This window comes from Oreochromis niloticus, linkage group LG7 (genome assembly GCF_001858045.2).
Source record: "Oreochromis niloticus isolate F11D_XX linkage group LG7, O_niloticus_UMD_NMBU, whole genome shotgun sequence".
Taxonomy (NCBI): Eukaryota; Metazoa; Chordata; class Actinopteri; order Cichliformes; family Cichlidae; genus Oreochromis; species Oreochromis niloticus.
Window position 1 is genome coordinate 1342262 of NC_031972.2, and position 22303 is coordinate 1364564.

Here is a 22303-nt window from a genome sequence, read left to right on the forward strand (position 1 = left end):
GCGCTCCTGCTTGACTGTGGCGACAGCGGGAGGAAGGTGGTGTCTGACTCCAGGCAGGTAGGTGAAGCTCTGCGTCACACTTTTCCTTCTCTTCCCGTTAGTGACGTAGAACTGGACCTGGACCGGCGACGTCGCCTTCTTATTGTACACAGGAACCTCCACCACGATGCTGGACTGGAACACACACACACACACACACACACACACACACACACACACACACACACACACACTTTTATAAAACATGAGCATTTGTTGCTTTTCTGCTTTACATACTAATACATTTTGTATTTTGGGCGTTTGGGCCTAAATGATGTGGTTTAACACATGCGCTGGACTCTGATCTGCAGCCACACGGAGGCTCTGAGCTCTACAGCAAAATGCACTTAAAAGGAAGGAGGAAGACCTTCGGCAAGAAGGCTTCATGGCACTACGAAAAAGGGGAAACAGTATTTATATGAATGTCTGAAACTTATCGTGGTGACGCCGGTGGTTTCAGCAAGATCTTGTAACTTCCTCTTTCCACTTCCTATAAAGGGAATCTTGATCACTATCTTAAGAGACGTTCAAACGCTCAGAAAAAAACCTGAGCAAAATTCTGTGAGCTCGACACTTCAGGGCCTGAGGGGAAACTACAAATATCAGACCCAAATATTTTCCCTCTGATCGCTGTGCACCCAGACATCAGGAGGCAAACAAAGAAACATTACAGCTGAAATCCCACTCGGACACCGGAGAGCAAAAAACTGCACAAGAAGCAACAAAAGCACATCGTTGCATGCACTGACGCAGATCAATGCACCAACACAACTGAGCAGGATCCTGCAATAAAACTAAGATCGGAGTACGGGTGCTGTTATGAAGCAAAAGTACTCCGGGCAAAAGTTTCTTCATCCTGGGGTTGAGGCATTTTTCAGTAAGCATCAGTCTGAGTGTAGAAGAAAGACGCCATCTCCACAGTGACACACCTCACTGTAAAACCTCAGGAGGCCCTGCTGCAGACGCCTGGCTGCTTTCACTGATTTTAATTATGCTACAACACCATTTATCACATATTTAACTTAGAAAGCGGGTTTAGCTAAAGACTTTTTTCCTTATTAATTCAATTCAATTCAATTCAATTTTATATGTATAGCGCCAAATCACAACAAAAGTCGCCTCAAGGCGCTTCATAAAACAGCAGAGGTCAAATCTAATTCATGAGTGGCACAAAGCAGACTTTTCTTGCAGTTGGTCACCAGGTTTGTACATGTCTCAGATTTTGGGCTGCTGCTCTTTACAGAAACTGAGCTTTTAGGTCTCTTGGCTGCCACTTCAGCTCCCTCCACAGATTTTCTATCAGACTGAGGTCTGGAGGCTGGCCAGGCCACTCCATCACCCTTCTTCAGCCGCTCTCTGTGTCCTTAGTTTTGGGTCAGCTGGAAGACCCATCTCGGTTGTTCAGGCTGAGGGTCGGAGGTTCTCGAGGTTCTCGTCCTCGTTAATTAACGATGCGTAGCCTGTTCACACACGTCCGTCGAGTTGATGCCAAAGAGCCGCCTCTGACTCATTCACACGTTCACTGGAAACTTGAGACACGCCTGAACATGTGTTCTTGAAGATATCGGTCCGTTGCAGCGTAGCATGTTACAGTCGTGTTCTTGGTCACTGGATGTCTGTGGATGTAGGCGGGGCCAAAGAGAGTCGCTGGAGGTGTAATAAATCTGCATTTCTTCATTGTATTTGTCTTGATGCATGCTCAATCATCCAGGTAAGTAAATCTCCAAAAGTCGATTCTGTTCATCTGGACGTAGCGTTTTGTGGGAGAAACGTTTCTCCCACAAAACGCTACGTCCAGATGAACAGAATCGACTTTGGAGATTCATTGTATTTGTTTTATTATGACTCGTCTGTGAATGGACATGGGCTGGTTCTTATATACACTTCCTCTACCTGAGCACTCGGAGCTTTACACAACATGCCTCGTTCACAGATTCATACACTCACTTCCTTCTGTGCTTCTAACAGTCACACTCCAGAGAACGCATCAGAGAGCAACTTGGGGTTAGCATCTCACCATGCAGACGGGATCAAACCAACAACTTTCCAATTAGTAAATACCTCCTTGCTCTACCTCCTCCCCAAGGACTTTTGACAGATAAAAATGGACTGATTGATTGGAGCCAACAAACATTTCAGTTGAGCTCTGCCTAAAGCTGCTCATCCGTCCCCGATCTCATATCCAGCTGAACAAACTCAGAGTGAGCCTGAGCCTTCAGAGCGGGGTCAAAGCGTACAGCTGTATATGGGAGGGTGCGCTTGATTTACAGCACAAGTCAGAACAAGAACTTTGTTGTGAGAACCCAGTCATTTTGTTTTCATCATTGCTGGAAGTCAGGATGGTAAGTGAACTGAAACATGAAGAGTTCAGTTTTTGTTTGAGGAAAAGAACGAAATAAATGTAAACTTTTGTGTTTTTTCGCCTCTCAAAGATGCCGACGCTGCCTCGATGAGTGTTTGCAGTGATTTACTGCAACAGCTGCTCGAGTTGGAGCTCATTTTCAAACTCAAGGGAGAACAAAAAGTTTGGGATTCTTAAGTCTTTCATTTTCTCTCCGTCCGTGTGCTGCATCACCATTAACTCCTCGTACTTACTCCGCTGCATTTTTCAGACACGACTCTGGCATCGGTTTCCCACAGCGATCTTCCATCTGAGGGGATAAAACACACGAGTTAGACCTTCAGACAAATCTCACAGAAGTTTATGTAACCTTATTAAAGCTGCAGTAAATTAATAAAGTGATCTTACCAGGCCCTCTCTCCATGAAAACAACCCTGGACTGAGCGGAAATGTTGGGACCGGTTATGAGCAGCTCCTCTCCTCCCTCCACGGAGCCGCTGGCTGGACTGAAGCTGTCCACCTGAGGGAGCTCCTGACCCGAGCGCTGGGCTGAAAAGCAGCAGGTTTATTTTAGGACTTTATTACATATCTCTGTGCTGCAGAGGAAACAGAACTGAGAAGGCAACTCAAGCATTATCAAACATGCAGTATATTTTTGCCTCTGCGTCTTCTTCTACGATCATGCTTTAAGGAACACAAGCTTCCTGTTTGCGAGACTCACAGCACTCCACGGGAATCGACGCCGTCTGCAGCCACAGAATCTGGCCGTCGGGCTGAGGGATGGCGACCCTGAACACCACCCGTACCCTCGTGTTCTTCCGCCCGATGTCCGTCTCTCCTTTCTTCAGCTCGATGTCAGCGTTACGCAGCTTCAGGATGCCGGCGCAGTCGATGCTACGACAAAAAACGCACCGTTTATCAGAACGCATCGTTTCAACTGCTAACTACTAGAGATGGACCGATCCGATATTACATATCGGTATCAGTCCGATGCTGACATAAATTACTGGATCAGATATCGGAGAGAAATAAAAAAAAAAAAAGTAATCCGATCCATTAAATATCACAAAAACACCTCACAAAACTTGCTACATGGCGTAACTCGGCTCATAACCATAGCACGTTGCAGCAGTGTGCATCACGTGATAGAGCGGCTGTGTGTATTTGTAGCCTCACTACCAAACCAGCATTTCATCTCCGAGGAAGTTATCCCAGAGAGACGTAAAGCAAGTGTGTAAGTTCATCTCTGAATGTTTGTAAAGCGTTCCCATGTTAAGCTTAACAACCGATATATGGAGCGACTGCCTCTCTCCCTCCCTCTCCTGCTGCTACTTCAATCATGAAACTGATCAATGATCAGCTGATCGGCTTTTCTGTCGCGAGTCCGTCTCTCTTCTTTGTTTTTGGCCCACTTTGCACCAGAAAGAGGAAACCAGCGGCTGAACAACAGCAGCACGTTTAAGCTTGATAAGCTGTTGTTAGAATGTATTTAATATTACTTTCTACACCAGGATCCTTTTCTACGTAGCTGACGGCTGGTAACTGTGCAGGGGCGGATCTAGCAAAGTGTAGCCAGGGGGGCCGATAGGGCATGAACAGGGAAAAGGGGGCACAAAGACATACTTTTCTTTCTTATTCTCATTTAAAATGTCTAGCTTTTAATAAATAATTATCTGAATCTTACACCCAAAGTTTTCATGTATGATTATTATATATAGTAACTATTAAGTTTTGGGAAGGTACCATCTGTGCAGTCTGCAATTCTGTTGAAGAAAGACGCTGAATCTATGTAATTATTGTAGAAAAATAATTGATTTCTGTGCTTTTTTTTTTTTTTTTTTTTTTTTTTAAACACGTGCATCAAATTAAAGTTGATTAAGCATCATGAGGTGGAGGGTGGGGGGTGGTTCCCTTCTGCTAAGTACTCTTTAAAATACCAGAATAGGGAGGATGGAGCAGGTTTAAGTTTATTAGATTGATCAGTGTTGCTGAACTATGAAATATTTTGGATGCAGTGTATTTTTGCATACAGGTATAACAGAATAGATTTAGTGTTGTTGGGTTTTTTTTGCTGTTTTTTTTTTTTACTTGAGTATGAACTTATACAAAATGCAGCAAGATATTAAAAAAAACAATTTTATTGATTAAAAAACACACTATATCAGATTCATATCGGTATCGGCAGATATCCAAATTTATGATATCGGTATCAGACATAAAAAAGTGGTATCGTGCCAGCTCTACTAACTACCTGTCCACACGTGGACCAGAGCTCGCGCTGTGTGCACTGTGGTTCAGGTCCACATTCCTGCCAGCTGCAGAGAAGAATGTGCAAGGTATGAAGCTGAAGTGTGGGAGCGAGAAACCGGTGAAACAAGATCCACAGAGGAGTGACCCATCTGACTACAAACACCTCAGCTTATTAGAGTTTTGTTAAATGAGCCTGACGTGCCTGAAAACCACAGCATGGCTGAAAGTTGCTGACACGAGAACAAAAGGCCTCAAGGATCTGTACAAACCATTTTGTGAACACAAGGTCCTTATTTACAGCTTTAACCCAACACCACCATATATGGGTAGTACTACTACTAGTTACTGAATAATGGAGCTCACAGCAAAGCCATCCTGTGGTCATGACCACTCAAAGCTCACTCACGCTGCCTGCAAACGAGCAGCAGACTAACGTTATTGCCTTATGTACAGGCTTCCTTCTTTAAATGTTTGAGATTACGGTGACATTATTTACATGCTTCCTGCCTCCTCTACAGTGTGTCTAGACTCTGTACCACAGCTCTTTATATTTTACTGCGCTTTCTAATCTGGCTTCCTGACCTTCGTTAAGCCTAAAGAGACAGCGGCTGTATATTTGTATTTTTTTTTTAAAACCATGCTGAGTTCTTATCGATGTTACTTCCTGTCACAAACAGCTGCTCTTTGTAATTTCCCCTCCTCTAAATGACTCCTCAGGATTTTATCAGAGCTCGAAACCTTGTAGGTGCCTCGATCACGAAACAGAACAACAGAACAAACGTCCTGAATGTTTCTGTCTTTGTGTTCAAAGTAAAATTGCTCTCTCCAGTTTTGGGATCATTGTTTCGATCATTTTTGGGAAATTGTTACCATGTGTTTTGTTGCTCAGAGGAAGAAAAAAAAGTAACAAAAGGTTTTCTGGCAGCGAGGCTGGTGTGAAGATCGATATCATTGGGAGCGTGATAAAGACTGAGCTGGAGCCAGGGTGTGGGCAGCTGAGCATCAAGTATAATTAGCAGCTGTATGTAAATGGTTTGATGTGCTGTGCAAAAGCATCGAGACCCCTGCCCTTTCTTTAGACGTTGTTAGGAAAAATCAGAAAACAGAAATATACATGGAGAAGCAGCATGTTTAAAAGTCAATATTTGATTTGATTGTCTTTCTTCAGGCATTCAAAGCTCTTCTCTGTGCTGAAACAATATGAGGAGCACCTGAGTTACAGTGCGTGGCTTATAGGGTTTGTGATCGTTACCTGGCAGACATGTCGTTCTCTGGAAGCAGAGGGATCTCCAGGACTTTAGTGGAATCCATAATTTTCTCCTGGCACATGGTGGTGACTGTCTTCCCCGTCACTCGGTGGACCTGGTAGAAGGGGTGAGGACGAAGGTATCGGTCGTCCGCGGTGCCAATGAACAGCACCAGACCGACCCGCTGCTCGCTGCATCCGTGCAACTACAGGAAAGGAAAAAAGACGAGCCGATAAGCAGCTGCATCCTGACAAACACCTCGACACCGCTGTTGTTCGACTCGCTGAAACCTGAAACGTCACGGTCTGGACTCCAAATTACTTTAAACTGTTGGATGTGAAGCTGACGTGTGATACCTCACAGGAGATCAGTGCAGTTTTACAATGATTCATTTCGTCCTGGCCGGATCAGTACAGGTAATTTTTTCATGGGAAAAAAACAAAACAGATGTGTGGTTATTTTAGCATAAAGGCCACCTGAGGGATACACGTCAGTGGTCAGACCTTTATTTAAAGAAATGGTTTCATGGTTTTTGGACAATGATGCATTTTTACCACCAAACAAAAGTACTGCAACAGCTGTTTAGGAAGTACAGTCGCTTTTATACAGAGGCGCATTTTCAGAGGCTCAGAAGTAAGTTTCATGGTCTGGTGAGGCCTACTTCCTAAATATTCCAGGACAAATTAAGCAGAGAAAAGACTCTGAGATGATTCCATGTGTTAGCCGTTCACTGGAACTCTCAGCATGAGGTCCAAAGCGATGAAGTGAGGGAGGCGGCCTCTGCTTCGGAGAGGTTCTCCTCATGTCTGTCTGAACGAGCATTTTCTGTGACTGCTACCAAGTTAAGACCTCCTTCCACTCCTCCTGCCTACGGTGTGCCACAAGGTTCAGTTTTGGGGCCTGAGCACCTTCAACATTTCTCGTCACCTCTATGCCGATGAGATCCTGTTAAGCCCCATTTGTTCTACATCAGAGACTTCTAGTTTTGACTTTCAGAGCTCTGCACAGACAACCACCAACATACATCATCCCCAGCGGTCCCTGAGGTCATGTGATCAGGGCCTGTGCATCAAGGCCAAAAGCTAAAGGAGGCAGAGCATTTGTTTTTCAGCATTTTGTTGCAGAGCACTTTGTGATATTTGTCTTGAAAGGTAGAAAAACAACAACACAAAAACATTTGGGCAAATGAAACCAGGAATAACTCGTGCAGGAATGACGGGAAGAGAAGAGTACAGAGGAGGAAAGACCTGATGATTAACACAATATCCTCCGAACACGCAGGAGGCAGCATTATGTGCATGTTCAGCTGTAAGTGGCCTTGATCATTGGTGTTTATTGGTGTCACAAGTCCTCAGGAAGGGTGTTGATATTAAAAAGCTTATCGCAAAGCAAAAGTGTGATATCTGAACTGAAAAGATCCCGGTCAGAAATAAAGCTGGAGTGGACACATGAAGCATGTTTGAGACGGAGAGAGAACGACTGTGGTCAGATTAGCAGAAGGAAAAGAAGGAGAACTGAAAGAGAAATCTAACAGTTACTATTTTAATCAATTAATAAATAGCGAGTATTAGAGGTGTTATGTGTATTTTTGACCTTTGGACAGGCCAGCCTGGCTTACATTTATACCTCCAATTGTTATATAAAAAGTTCAGAGTCCAAACAAAAAGCCTGTGTCATAACCATAAATGAAAGCAAACACTAGAAACTGTTTTAAGAGGACGAGAGCTACAGACTTATAACAAAGGTCACTAAATTAGCGACTGCTTTAAATAAACTTGTAAATAACTTTTAAAAACTCTGTCTTGACAGTTAAACATAAATAAATGAAACAAAAACAGGTGGATGTGGTGGGGGACCTGGGTGTAGCCCACACTAGTGTGGTCATTTTGTTGTTTTGACTCTGACATGTAACTGAGAATACGACTCGTTTATTCGTCTAGACCTACTGTAATGACACACCTGTAATTACAGGTCGAAATGCAGATCCTTTCCTAATAAAAGGTCTCGCCATGAAAAGTTCTGATGATGATTGATTGCATATTATTCGGCATTTAAACAGACTGGAACAAAGAACAGGGATCCTGGGAAATGCTGGGATCTCTTAGAGGAGGAAATGAAAACTTTCAGGTACGGCCCGACCGATCGTGACATTTACAGACTTTACCTGCAGTTAGGACATCATCTAAATCATCTGCATATTCAGCTGCTTCATCCCTTTTATAAAGACTCATATTTTTAATATTTTCTTGTTAAGTATTTGCTTTATCATAAAGATAGAGGTCACTGTACCATTTAGTTTCTACCCTTATTCATCTTAGCGGATGTATATACTAACGTTAAACATTCCTCTTCCAGAGAACAAGCTTTAGTTTGGTATAAAGAGAATTTGAAGAACAGGCCGAGCTCTGTCACCCTTTGTAGATTTCACAAATTTAAACAGCAGCCCTGAGTGTGATTATCTGCTTCCTGTGTGACCTGCTGTCCTTTTTCTCGACAGTAAACGCTGCGAGTTTCAGCACGTCTTGCAGCAGGAAGCTTTTCTAGCCTCGGCGGCGGCCTGAGAATGTGACACCCAGAATAGCCCTGCTGGTGTCCGTTACATGCAAGGCCTTGATGGAGGCTTTACTTGTCTCAGCCTGCCTCTGTTGTCTGATCCACAGGCCGTTCACTCGACACATCAGCAAAGCACGCGACCTCATTTGACCTGTGATTTCATCTCCCGTGGTACACCATCATCTCGATGCTTTCAGCTTTTTATTAAATCATTATTTATGCCACAGACTTAAACTTAACTCTTTACAGAGTACTGAAAACTGAATGAGCAGGTACAGAAGCATGTTTTCATCTACCTGAACTGTTTTTATTTTCAGAAACCTAAACTTACCACAGACTAAACAAAAAAAAAAAAAAAGGAAGTCAAAGGTGCAGCTCCTCTGATGTCCACTAGAGGCCTCAGCAGTCCCCATAGACTCCCATGTTAAATCGTTACAGCAGTAATAAACACGTTTACAGCATGAAACAGGGGAAAAAAAAAAAGAAAAAAAAAAGGTGTTTGTCTTTATAGATAATTTCACCCTTCATAACGACTCACCCGTTTAAACTGTATGAAGCCTTAAAGTTTGCATTATTAGGGGCGTGGCCTCTGACAGCTGGATGGTGACAAAGGCTACGTCCACACTAGCCTGGAAAACTTTGAAAACGCTCTGAAAACGCTCCGCGTCCACACTGTCGTTTTCAGTCGTTTTCACAGAGTTGTGCGTCCACACTGAAACGGCTGAAAGCGCTTACGTTCCAGTCCTGCGCATGCGTGAAAAGCAAGACAATTCAGCCTGCCTCATTTCTGTCTGCCGCTTATTTACTTTCCGGCTCTTTGAAACGTTGCGGCAAAACGTTGAGGAAAAGCACCGAGGTTTTCTAAATGGACTAACAATGAGGTGGAGTTGTTGCTGCAAGTAACACAAAAGTACAAAGTTGCCAAAGTGAGTGAGAATTAAAGAATTTGAAGAAAAGCTATCTGGAGCCTGTACAGACTTTAATAGGGCTGTCAAACAAAAACTGCTGTGTAATGCCCTCTGCTATCTTGGTTTAATTGGTCACATGACTGCATCATATGACTACAATGTGTCTCGTTTTCGAAAAGGCTCAGTGTTCGCTGTCCACACTGCGACACAAAAACAGCGTTTTCAAAAGTATCCGCTTTGGAGAGAATTTTCAAAACGCTGCGTTTTCCTTGACTGAAAACGTCGTCTCAGTGTGGACGGGAGGCCAAAACGGAGAGAAAAAGATGCGTTTTCAAACGAAAATGGATTAGTGTGGACGTAGCCTCAGACCGCTGTAGCTGCTAGCTGTCTGTTAGGCAGGATATGTTTGTGCTGTTGACACCTTCTGGAGCATTTTAATAGCATCATCTGACCAACAACATGGCTGCTGTGAGAACAGTCTTTCCTTTTTCAGGTGAGTGAAAATGCGTCCAGTTTTTATTTTAATGTTGACCCATCACATGCACCCTCTTCTGTCACACCAACACTGAAAGCTCTTACTTTCATTTCAGCTGATAATAGCCTTAGTTGGCTGTTCTCCTTGTGGTTTGCCTCAGTAAACTTTCGCCTCTGTGCCCCCAAAGTGTGGCTGTGCTGACGTTTCCTGATTATTTTATTGTTTGTTAGTTTAAAGAATCCAATATCATTTCAGTTTATTTCTATAACACCCTTGAATCTCACAAATTAAGTCAGTACCAAGGTAACTCACCTTAAAGTAAACCAAGCTTGAGAACAAGCTTAGCATAAACCTAAACTCAGTGAGAAAACAGGTTAAAAGCAAACTGACAGTGAGGACGCACCTTAACGATAGGATGTCCAGCAGCTGCCTTGATGGATCCGCGGCTGCCCTCCGTCTCGTAATGCGCCCTGTGGTAGGACTTGGGCTGGACCTCCACCTTCAGCTCGCACTGGTCATACTGGCTGGGCAGAGGCCAGTCCAGAGGAGGGGGGGATGAGGTCCTGAAGGCAGAGAAAACAGATGTGATCATCAGATAGTAACCGAACTACACCCAAATCTATTTGCTGAATGCTGTAATGCCCACCTGAACAGAGGGGGGTTTCCGGGTTTGGGTTTGTTCCAGGTAAAGTGGGAGGGCACCTGAAGGAAGAGCTCGGCCAGGCCCTCTTGTTCCCGCCCCTCTTCTGCGGGAGGATCCTGGAAGGACTCCAGACTGGCGTCCACTTGACCTGCCAGGAGGACCAACTGGCTCCCCGACGTCCTCCTTGTCTTGGAGGGAACGTCCAGCTCAGGAAATCCGCACATGAGGAGGGGTCCGAGGGCGCCGGCAGGGCTTCCCACCCAGGTTTCATCTGTCACGCTGCCCCGTGGGGAGGCGCCTGGCGTGGGGCTGGGTGAGTGGTGAGGGGACGGAGAGCGGGCATGAGGGTCAGCGCTGGAGTGGCGTCTCTTACCACAGGGGGAGGTTGGCCTGGATGACGGCCTGAGAAAGCAGAGCGGGATCAACGACTCATACATGCACATCTGAATGTGTTTAGGCAGTTTTTCCTTCCATGTACTAAACACTTTTTATGTTTAATAAACCTAAACCCACCTGTAATGTAATGTAACGTCCCCTGACTCGCTAAACAAGCCCTTCCCAAACTTCATACCTTTAATCACAACTCTGATTACTCATTAGGAGTTCATTATTTATTAATATATAACACTATATTTATTTTTACATTTTTTAAAATCTTAACAAAAAAAAAAAAAGGAGTACCGATTACTTAAGGGTACTGTTGTGATTTTGTCTCCATGGCGATACCTACCTGGAAGTGGGCCGGCGGTTGAGCCAACTCTCTTCTGTCACACTGGTGCGAGGAGAGTGACACGGCGACTGGCGGGGTGATTGGCGAGGTGACTGGCGAGGTGACTGATGGGGCGAGAGCGCCGGGTTGAAGGCCAAAGGATGCTGGTACTTCTGCTGCCACAGCTCCACCCCAAAGGCTCCGCCCCCGCATCCCGGGGAACCAAAAGGCGAGCCGAGGGGGAACCCATAGCGAGGCGGGCGGCATCAGGCAGCTCCCCCTCCGCGTCATCGTAGGTATGCGAGAAAGACTCGCAGGAGGAGAGGTCGGAGATCCAGCTCCTGGAGGACAGGCTGCTGCAGGGGCTCGGGCACAGAGCCGGATCCCGGTAGCGGGGCTCCAGAGAGAGGTAGAGCTGGTCTCTGGACCAGGATGCATCGCTGTAACCCCCCTCTGCCCCGCCCACTGCCAAAACATCTTGGCTACTGTCGGGCTCCAAATGGTTGTTTGGAGCAATGGAGGTAATCTGGATGCTGGGGCAGTCAAAGGCTCTGGGGTTCACCTGGGCACCGTACTGGGGCCCCTGAAGTTGGTATCCAACATGTGGGTCTGAGGTGAAACATGAGGGGGAACTCTGCAGCTCCTGGATGAAGGGCTGCTCGACCAGAGCCTGCGCGGAGGAGGGAAACGTCCTCACATCGAGATCTGGACCTGCGAAGCGGAGGAAACAAAACAACATGTAAATCAGGCGGGAGATCATTTACATTGCAAACGTGTGGTTTTCTTATTATGGTGTAGCTGTCCTGCAGCAAACGACTGCACCTGACAGGTAATATTCATCAATCGCCAGGAGAGAACCTGCAGGAAGTCTCAAAGCGGTGAGGAAATAAAGTCCACAGGGTTTCCTGCAGAGTTTAACAGGATTTCAAAAACAAGACCATCCTCACATCCCAAGAATGTGACCTTCATAGAGCAAAGATTTAAATATCTTCTCTGAGGGCCGTTCTGGGAAATGAGTGTTTGGCACATATAGATTACTCAGAGTTTTTCCTTTATATGTAAATTTATTGACCATCCACCAGAGGAACAGTCAGTGGACTTTAATTTACTCACATTTAAAAGGCATCAGACTCTTCACCTTTATTATATTCAGACCAATCACGCTTATGTGTGCAGTCACATGCCCAAGGAGCTGCTTTGAGTCTGAAAAACACTTGTCGATATGTTTGCATTTAATGTAAAAATGACCGTCATATCTTAGTTTATCAAACTAATGATTTCTGATTACAACAAACGTAATGGCTACAGATGTAAAAGCAACATCATTAATCTTCAGTTTTGTTCTTGCACACATTTCCACAGAGTCGGTTTCACAATTTCAACATCTTTGATCGAGTATTTTAAATGTTTGATGCAGGCTGACTTCCTGTCATTATATGATTCGACATAAAAACTTCCAAAAAAGGCAAAGAGAAACCAACGCGCGTAAAGATCACTACAACAAAACAGAATGTGATAAAACATTGTTTTATCCCAATTATCACAACTGTGATCACCACATAAGCCCGCCGTGACGCATTTCCTCCTCTGTCGATTCATTTTGATCTTCTGTTGATTTGCTTGATTGAAGCTTCAACTTCATTCCAGTTCTCTCACCAACAGTGAGATGTGTCATGATTTCAGGATCAAAAAAGGTCCAAAAATGATGAATGATGTCATTTTTTAAACTCTCGTTGCTTTATTTCATTGGTTCTGTTACTTTTTTTTTAAACAAAAATGCAATTATTTAACAGCAATTTTATATTTAATTCAAAGCAGAAATTTTCAAGTTCTTCTTTTTAATGTAGTACTTTTAGCCCAGCTGCAGTTCCCTGACAGTTTGGGAACCACTGCCCTTTGCAAATTTTCATCATTTAAGGTTCTTGATCAATTTTGGCTTTCCAAGCTGTCAATAACTGGAACAGATGGGAACACTTTGAAGCTAACAATGTAGCCAACAGGGAACAAAGCAAAAAGCAAACTTGGTGCTTATTGGCTGAGCCACACCGGATAGAAGAGCAACCTCCTCGCAGCTACGGAAAAATGTTGGTGGTTGACTGAATGTCTTTGCTGGCGGTGGCAGGGATAAAAATCGATAAGGTTTTATTGATACTAATGTCATTATTAGCATTAGTGTCACAATAAATCTGCGAGGTGTATTATTTAGATAAACCTCACAGACCTTCAGCGTCCAAACAAGTGCTTCAGCTTCAAATACACTCCTGGAAGTCGGTCCTGTGTCGCATAGAAAAGCATTTCAGATGTGAAAAAACTGTGGAGGCATTTCTCCAGTGGAGACCGATTAGAAACAGCTGCAAGGTCCAACCTTTCACTCAGAAGCTGAGTGTGCAATACTCTCACCCTCTGCAGTGATTGCACAGGTTGCCTGATGAGAGGCAACTTGTTTCTGGACATCTGTTGTTCAGTTCAGATTGACTGTAATACATCTCAGACAGATTGGAAAAGGTCTGCAAAGCATTTGGATCTTATTTATAAATGCAGGCAGATTGCTGACACATGGCAATAAATCTGAGTCAGTATGCACCAATAAGCACAACTCATCTATAGGTCCTTCTCAAAAAATTAGCATATTGTGATAAAGTTCATTATTTTCCTGTAATGTACTGATAAACATTAGACTTTCATATATTTTAGATTCATTACACACAACTGAAGTAGTTCAAGCCTTTCATTGTTTTAATATTGATGATTTTGGCATACATAACTCATGAAAACCCAAAATTCCTATCTCAAAAAATTAGCATATTTCATCCAACCAATAAAAGAAAAGTGTTTTTAATACAAAAAAAGTCAACCTTCAAGTAATTATGTTCAGTTATGCACTCAATACTTGGTCGGGAATCCTTTTGCAGAAATGACTGCTTCAATGCGGCGTGGCATGGAGGCAATCAGCCTGTGGCACTGCTGAGGTGTTATGGAGGCCCAGGATGCTTCGATAGCGGCCTTAAGCTCATCCGGAGTGTTGGGTCTTGCGTCTCTCAACTTTCTCTTCACAATATCCCACAGATTCTCTATGGGGTTCAGGTCAGGAGAGCTGGCAGGCCAATTGAGCACAGTAATACCATGGTCAGTAAACCATTTACCAGTGGGTTTGGCACTGTGAGCAGGTGCCAGGTCGTGCTGAAAAATGAAATCTTCATCTCCATAAAGCTTTTCAGCAGATGGAAGCATGAAGTGCTCCAAAATCTCCTGATAGCTAGCTGCATTGACCCTGCCCTTGATAAAACACAGTGGACCAACACCGGCAGCTGACATGGCACCCCAGACCATCACTGACTGTGGGTACTTGACACTGGACTTCAGGCATTTTGGCATTTCCCTCTCCCCAGTCTTCCTCCAGACTCTGGCACCTTGATTTCCGAATGACATGCAAAAGTTGCTTTCATCCGAAAAAAAATACTTTGGACCACTGAGCAACAGTCCAGTGCTGCTTCGCTGTAGCCCAGGTCAGGCTCTTCTGCCGCTGTTTCTGGTTCAAAAGTGGCTTGACCTGGGGAATGCGGCACCTGTAGCCCATTTCCTGCACACGCCTGTGCACGGTGGCTCTGGATGTTTCTACTGCAGACTCAGTCCACTTCTTCAGCAGGTCCCCCAAGGTCTGGAATCGGTCCTTCTCCACAATCTTCCTCAGGGTCCGGTCACCTCTTCTCGTTGTGCAGCGTTTTCTGCCACACTTTTTCCTTCCCACAGACGTCCCACTGAGGGGCCCTGAAGAGCACTCTGGGAACAGCCTATTCGTTCAGAAATGTCTTTCTGTGTCTTACCCTCTTGCTTGAGGGTGTCAATGATGGCCTTCTGGACGGCAGTCAGGTCGGCAGTCTTACCCATGATTGCGGTTTTGAGTAATGAACCAGGCTGGGAGTTTTTAAAAGCCTCAGGAATCTTTTGCAGGTGTTTAGAGTTAATTCGTTGATCCAGATGGTTAATAGCTCGTTTAGAGAACCTTTTCATGATATGCTAATTTTTTGAGATAGGAATTTTGGGTTTTCATGAGTTATTTATGCCAAAATTATCAATATTAAAACAATGAAAGGCTTGAACTACTTCAGTTGTGTGTAATGAATCTAAAATATATGAAAGTCTAATGTTTATCAGTACATTGCAGAAAATAATGAACTTTATCACAATATGCTAATTTTTTGAGAAGGACCTGTACAACGTGTCTCTTTGCAACTAGGTAGTGGACTAATCTGCTTGCCAACTGGCCTCTTATATATAAAAGCAAGGTTGCCAGGGTCATTTTGCTGTTAAATCACAATCCTGCATCAACTACGTCACCATTTGTGGAGGAATGTCTGTTGCAGCTATGTGAGCTTCTGTCTGGACTTTGAATTTAAGAAGTTAAAGAGCATTTCTCTGTATGCAGACGACAACAGCTTTGTGATTTTTGCAGATCACAGTGGATTATCACAAACAGAATGGGTGTAATTGCCAATTTGACCCCATTCAGTAGCAGACTGACTCAATCTTACTACCGTCTTAGCGCACCAAAGTCACTTTGAAGACAGCAACTGACCGCGAGTGACTGCAGACCCGCTCCCTGTCTCCAAACCAACCATTTCAAAGGTAACAAAATCACAAGGTCGCCATAACTTTGGTCATTCAGTGTCATCAATGAGTGTCTAATCACCGTTTTTCCCGAAAATTTTGAGACAGATGACAGGTCAGAAGAGACAATAAACAAATATGCTTCTTTGGGCCAAATCTCAAAGTGATGGAGCTATAGACGCAACCAGAGGAAATGGCTGAGTCAGGCAGGAACTACAGAGGCGTAGTTGGGAAAAATAATCTGAAGGTTTCATGTTCCCCGATCAGGGTGGGAGGCCAGGCTAAACGGGAAGTGTAAAATACATTTCTTTAACAAAGCTTGGCTTTGTTACTTGGCTTGATAAAGTGCAATCTAAAATCAGCCTGGTGATGTTCTGTTGACTCTTTGAGGCTTGTTTCTGAGGGTTTTCAGTATCTGGCTTATTCCATCTCATTTTTAATCAAATTTAAAAACAAAAGCTTTACACCTGACCATCTCAGATTCCCCTGAAAATATTATAGGGAAACGATACACTTCTTAATCTGATTCTCTCAGTAAATCAAATATGCCAACTCAGACTGAGTCTTTACTGAACGTGGACCGAGGGTGCTCATGCAGTAGGAACCTGCAAAGGCAGGAGAACACCTCATGTGCACCAAAGACACATGTAGTAATATAATCCAGGATATTTTTATTTTTTGGATCAAATTAAAGTTGGCAATAAACCACAAAGGTCTGTCAGAGATGGAAATGAGCATCTTATGTGACCACAGAGGTCCTGACACACTGACGCTCTGATTTGTGGTCATTTATAACTTTTTAGATGCCCAAAAATGAGATCCGATAAGGGAACTGATACTGAATGTGGTTTAAAAAAGTTTTATGAAATCCCAAACCAACCAAACAACCTCCAGAGGAGAACCACTTCCTGTCTGCCTGCTGATTGTTTACTATTTGCTTTGTAGTGTCTGTGACGACGTGATTCGTGATGCATTATTCAGCTATTTTCAGTAACGCCGTCTCGGTCCGACTCGACTTGCACCGAGGTAATTATGGCGACAGATTATCTCCAACAGTTGAGTAAATGCATTCACACAGCTGCATACACGCCCTACTACAACACTACTATTAATACCCACACACACACACACCTTGCAGTGTGTATGCAAAAAAGGCATGAAAGCTCCAACTGTGATCTGCTTCAGTAGCTCCACTCGCCGAGTAGAAATAAATGAGATCTGATGCAACAGTTACCCCGTTTGAGTGCAGACAGAGGGGGAGGAGGTGATACCCGCCAGCAGCTGGGTGTCACAGAGCGGTTAAAACAAAAAAAACAAGCAAACCAGGAAGTAAAACCTGCCAGCAGAGATGCACGGCAGCACGCTGCCTGAAGCGCATGCAGACAACACGAACACATCTGCAGTAGCCATCTGCTGACCTGTCCGTAATCTATCTGCACATCTAATCACCTCACCCCTCCCTCCGACCATCTAACAGTCTATGCATCCATTCATCCCTCAGAGCTGCTGAAGCTGCTTGTCTGCCAGTCTTTAAAGTCAGCCTGCAGGACATTCAGAACAGATGTGTTATTTAGATTTGCTGAACGAAGTGTCAAAAATTCAAGAGAAACCAGTGAAAACTTTTCAGAGTTGCATACGATTCCTTCAGTGTCTGTTTCTGTTTGACAAAAGAACCAAAGAAAGTAAAAATAGCTGCTCGCTGTTTTTCTGTCCATCTACAAACCGATTAAACAAGTGTCTCAACTTTAATTTCATGATCTACGAGCTGCCAATAACATCACATCTGCTCAAAATCACAACTGATTATTCCTCCAAGTCCAAGGATTTACTTTAGTTTACTGTGTCAGCAGTCTGATATAAAACTGTCAAAGTAAGAACCGACTGGTGGGAAATAATAAAGTGTTATTACATTTATAATAGCAGGACAACAAAATTTGTCAGGAGCAAACCACAGCTTTGTCCTCATTACTCATTATTGGCTCCAAATACTCCTTCAAAAAACCTCTGAGGAACCACTGAGAGTGAAAAACGGTCCAAATTCTTTCAGCTAAAAACGATCCCTGTGTTCTCCCAAAGTTCCTGCTGAGGGTCCCCCGCAAACGCCATCGAACGGCAGGAAGAAGACGCCAAAAACAGACCAAACATCTGAGAATATCCGTCGAAATACTTTGGATTTAGCACAGGTGATGTCAACTAAGAACAAACCTAATATCCAAATGAGACACAGATATTACAGATGTTACTGTACGGTGGATCAAATTGACTTTGCTGCATTCATAATTCCTCAGTTTTAACAAAGATCTCCAACAGCACTGGCTGAACCATGACCGACCCCCCACTGTGTCTCACAGACGGCTGGAGCCTCACTGTTGGACCTCTCTCCTGACCTCCTCCATCCATACTGCCCGTGATCTGGATCCATCGCTCCATCAGGCCCACTTTCAGTCCAATTCTTGTATACGTTACATACCTCAGCCTTTCCTCCTGCTACCCTTAATTAAGAATGGATTCTTCTTTTGACACTTTTCATAGATTTAACTAAAGAAACCGGTATTTTTGAAACAGGCTCCTAGTAAAGTGTCTGAAGAGCCAATTTAGACCTTCAGAAAGCTCGATGAACTATTGATAAAGAAAAACGAGAGAGTGGGACCTGCAGCAGGTTAAACATCAAATGCAGAAAACACTCAGATCAGGAAACAGGGTCAGCGCATCAGCACTGAACAAGCAGATAATCAAAGCTACAGTATGAATTCAGAAGCTGAGCCAGCTCTCTGAAACCAAACATCACTCCTAAAAGAAACTTGACCTGCTGACAGTGTGAAACTGACAAGGAGACAAAGGCAGGTTTGGAGCTTGTTGTAATGCAAAAAATGCCAGCTAGGTGCTTTTAGCTGATGATAAAAATCAAAAGTACTGACAGCACGTCACACAGGCTTTTCTGCACAGGTATGAGTATGAGGTGTTCCTGAAAATATCTCGTCTATGGTGCATCAAATGCAAACAAATGCATAAATGTTTGAAAAATGTGACAATTTAAAGTTGACCTCTTCTGCTCCGTTCCAGCTTCATGCTTTTATTCTTGGACTCTACTAGAGTAGCTGTGCATCATAGGACTTCAATACAATCTTTTTATGTTATTCTATGGAAACTCTCACAGGAAGTCGGTTATAATTTGTTATTTTATATCAGGGCTGTCACAGGCAATGCGTTTGTGGAGCTATAGTTACAGACTCTTAATAAATGAAGTTGAAACAAACAATAAACAAAGCGTACTTTCTTTAAGTGTTAGACATATCAGGCAGCTATAGTCTACGCTCCGTCTGTTGTATTCTTTTACATTTTATTCATTTTAATTCAATTTTATTTATATAGCGCCAAATCACAACAACAGTCGCCTTAAGGTGCTTTATATTGTAAGGCAAACCCTACAATATCTGGCATCATCTATTTCTATGACAGATGCCATACACAAGTAGAGTGTATTCCAGTCCCCTTTCTGATTGGCTGCCCCTCAGTAACCAAGCATTTAAAACAGCATGCTGTTATGAGTACATCAGTCACGAGAAACTGAAAATACAACTAATTCTCACTTTCCGGAATGTTGCAAAAAGACTTCTTAGTCAGGGGTTTTTTCCATTTAAATCACAGCTTTTGGGCGACGTCTGTGTTATCGTAGCGAAAAGCATCTTCCTGTTATTTCTAACCATTTCATAAACAAATGTATTTTATGCATGAGTAAATTGAACCCTCCCTATGTTTTTTTTTTTTTTTTTTTTAAATGACAATCTGTTGATTTTCCTTCCAACATGATTGGTGGGGAGTAAACTTTTAACGAGCAGGAAACCACCCGATAGATTTCGGGTTGCACACACAAGACTTAAAGCCACCAACACGCCACATACGTTGCTATTCGTGGACATTAATTCAAAACTGCAACTTCCTCTTACTTCGATGTGTTATATGTTCATCCACTGTCTATCTGATGAATCAACTGATTTTTTTTTTTTTTTTTTTTTTTAAATCAAGTTTGAACAAAGTAAGTATTTTTGACTTTTATGGTGAAGTCTGGACTAAAGTGAGGTTTCTGTGATTTTTCCCCTATTTTCTGAATCTTATTTTCCATAAATTGATTTATTGAAAAATAAAATGCAGATGAGATGTAAAAAAAAGAAAAAAAGAAGTTCAGTATAATTTCAGTCAACATTAAGAGCTTTTGTAGTAAAGGTCAGATGACTTAAACGTTAAAATATCTATTGATGGTTTTCAGTTGAGACATCATTAATGAATCTGCTGATTGATCGGTAAGTTTATCAATACGTCAGGCAGGAAGTGAAGAAGAAGCTGGTTTGGCCCTCTATTCACCTCCTGATCCACATTTATCAGCAGACAGCTGATGTGTCACGTCGACCAAAACAGAAAATCACAACATCCGGTCGGGATTTTCAAAGTAAAATCGCACAAAGTATTAGCGTATAGTGACGTGTTTCTGGACTGTTTTGGGATTATAAACTGATTACTGACTAAAGTAATAATTAATGACTGTCATAGCTGCTTGAAATACGAGAACAATAATCCCTGTCATTAGACAAACAGCTGCAGGTCATTAAACCTGTCATTTATACAAACAGCTACAGTTTCCACAGTTTAGTAGATTATTACAAAGCTGTTTATTATTACACCATGAAATACAGTCCATGGAGATAAAACTGTGCCAGTCATGCTCATATTTCTATTTTAGCATTTTAACATTTTAAACAATGAATATGTTTTTGAGGTGATTTAAAATGAGTAGAGTACTTTACAGGAAAAAGAATTGTAAATATCAGGCAAACATTTTTAAGGAAATGTAAAAGAACATCTCAGACAGTCCGATGTCTACTTGCTACTGGGGGTACATTTATTAAATAATGTAATGTAACGGTTTGATTATACTGACTGAACCCTAGAGTATATGATAGCGAACCCAGCAGGTAAAATCTAGAAATATTCACCACAAAATAAAAATGAACATCTGACAAGTTTTGCGACAGCTTCAAAAGTCTCGGTCCGGTTTCCTGCCGTGTTTTATTTTGAAGGCCAAAGCCGTGCACCTCCGGTGGCGCTCCCGTTAGCTCTAGCTTGACGCCGCCGACAAATTGCTAACTAACGTCGAGAAAATGACACGTACCTGCCGTCTGCCTGCCGTCTTCCTCGAAGATGAGTCTGAAGTCCAGCTCCTCCGTGCAGTTTACTGTGGACATTGAACTGAACGGAGCCGAAATGTCCCCCAGCGGAAGCCGTGCAGCCGACCTGTCTGCCTGCCTGTCTTTAAAAGTGACCTGTCTCACTCACTGACATCCGACTGAAAGCAGAACTCTGTTTCTAACTGACCCGCCAAACGAAACGACGACTGAATCCGAGCTAAAAGTTGTCCGGCGGCATGTGACGGCTCAATAAACACGCCTGCGATCTGCCTTGCTGGAGCACAATGGTCCCATTATCCGCGCTAACTTGTTGTCCTCGCGGCTCCTGCTCGCGTTCACTTTTTACGCTCCTCCAGCTTGATCCGTTTGCTGCGTTCACGGCCGCCTCGGAAACTCCAAAACTCCTGTTTATGCGTGACCGGGGCTTTTTAAAAACGGTCCCATTCAGCCAAAAGTGGAAATGGGCAGGGTTTATATACTGCCATGAGTGGAAATAAAGAGTTTGAACTAAACTGTGTTTTCTTTTCTGCTTTTTAAAAAAAATAAACTTTAGCTGTGAAATCTTGGTGTGGCATGCCATAGATGGGTGTGGCAAGTATCAAACAGGAAGTCAACCCTGAAAACAAAAAACTTTTATTGTGCCATCTATTTAACAATTTAAAAGACTACATTTTTATTTATCTATTTATTATTTTATTAACTTTGGTACTGCATGAAGAAGTCCGGAATAGCAGAGAAGCAAATGAAGTGGTGCTGTCATGTGGTGGGGGGATTCCCATTTGGATGGGGTCAAGCATCCAAAGTAACAGACAGTGCAAGAGAGTTGAAGAGGAGAGTGCAAGCAGGGTGGAGTGGGCGAAGAGTGTCAGGGGTGATTTGGGACAGAAAGATATCAGCAAGAGTTAATAGGGAAGGTTTACAGGAAGATGAAGCTGGAAGGCAGGAGGAAAGGAGGAAGACCTCAGAGGAGGTTCGAGGGTGTAGTGCAGGGCAACATGCAGAGGGATGGAGTGACAGAGGAGCATGCTGGGATAGGAGAAGATGGAGGCAGATGGTCCACTGCGACAACCCCTTAAGAGAGCAGCCAATAGAAGACGATGACTGGTGTCATAACAGGTTTTCAATTTATCCAAATAAAGATTACACCAGTCAAATATTCAGAAACCTTTAATTCCTTTTAAAATAGCTAATGTGTTTCATCATGTCTGAGCTATAATTTCAAACTAAGATCTATACGACATGGTTCATTTGTTTCCAGCTGCTGTAAGAATACATCTGTTTTGTAAGCAGAGCATTTATTATTACTGCCTGCTTTTATATCAACCAATACAGAAACTGTTGATCTGT

At 43.2% G+C, this 22303-nt stretch overlaps 1 protein-coding gene across 1 annotated transcript in view; it reads right to left on the reverse strand.

The window, feature by feature from the left end:
• LOC100692953 (nuclear factor of activated T-cells, cytoplasmic 3) overlaps positions 1-21465 on the reverse strand; it is a 25962-nt gene extending 4497 nt beyond the window's left edge. The window contains 10 exon segments of the mRNA XM_005449172.4: positions 1-174; positions 2635-2690; positions 2789-2929; positions 3102-3274; positions 5883-6082; positions 10217-10376; positions 10460-10858; positions 11187-11409; positions 11412-11876; positions 20941-21465. The exon segment at positions 1-174 is cut by the window's left edge and continues 523 nt beyond it. Of these exon segments, the coding sequence (XP_005449229.2) occupies positions 1-174; positions 2635-2690; positions 2789-2929; positions 3102-3274; positions 5883-6082; positions 10217-10376; positions 10460-10858; positions 11187-11409; positions 11412-11876; positions 20941-21013 (2064 nt within the window). The 5' untranslated portion in view covers positions 21014-21465.
• Positions 21466-22303: the final 838 nt, after the last annotated feature.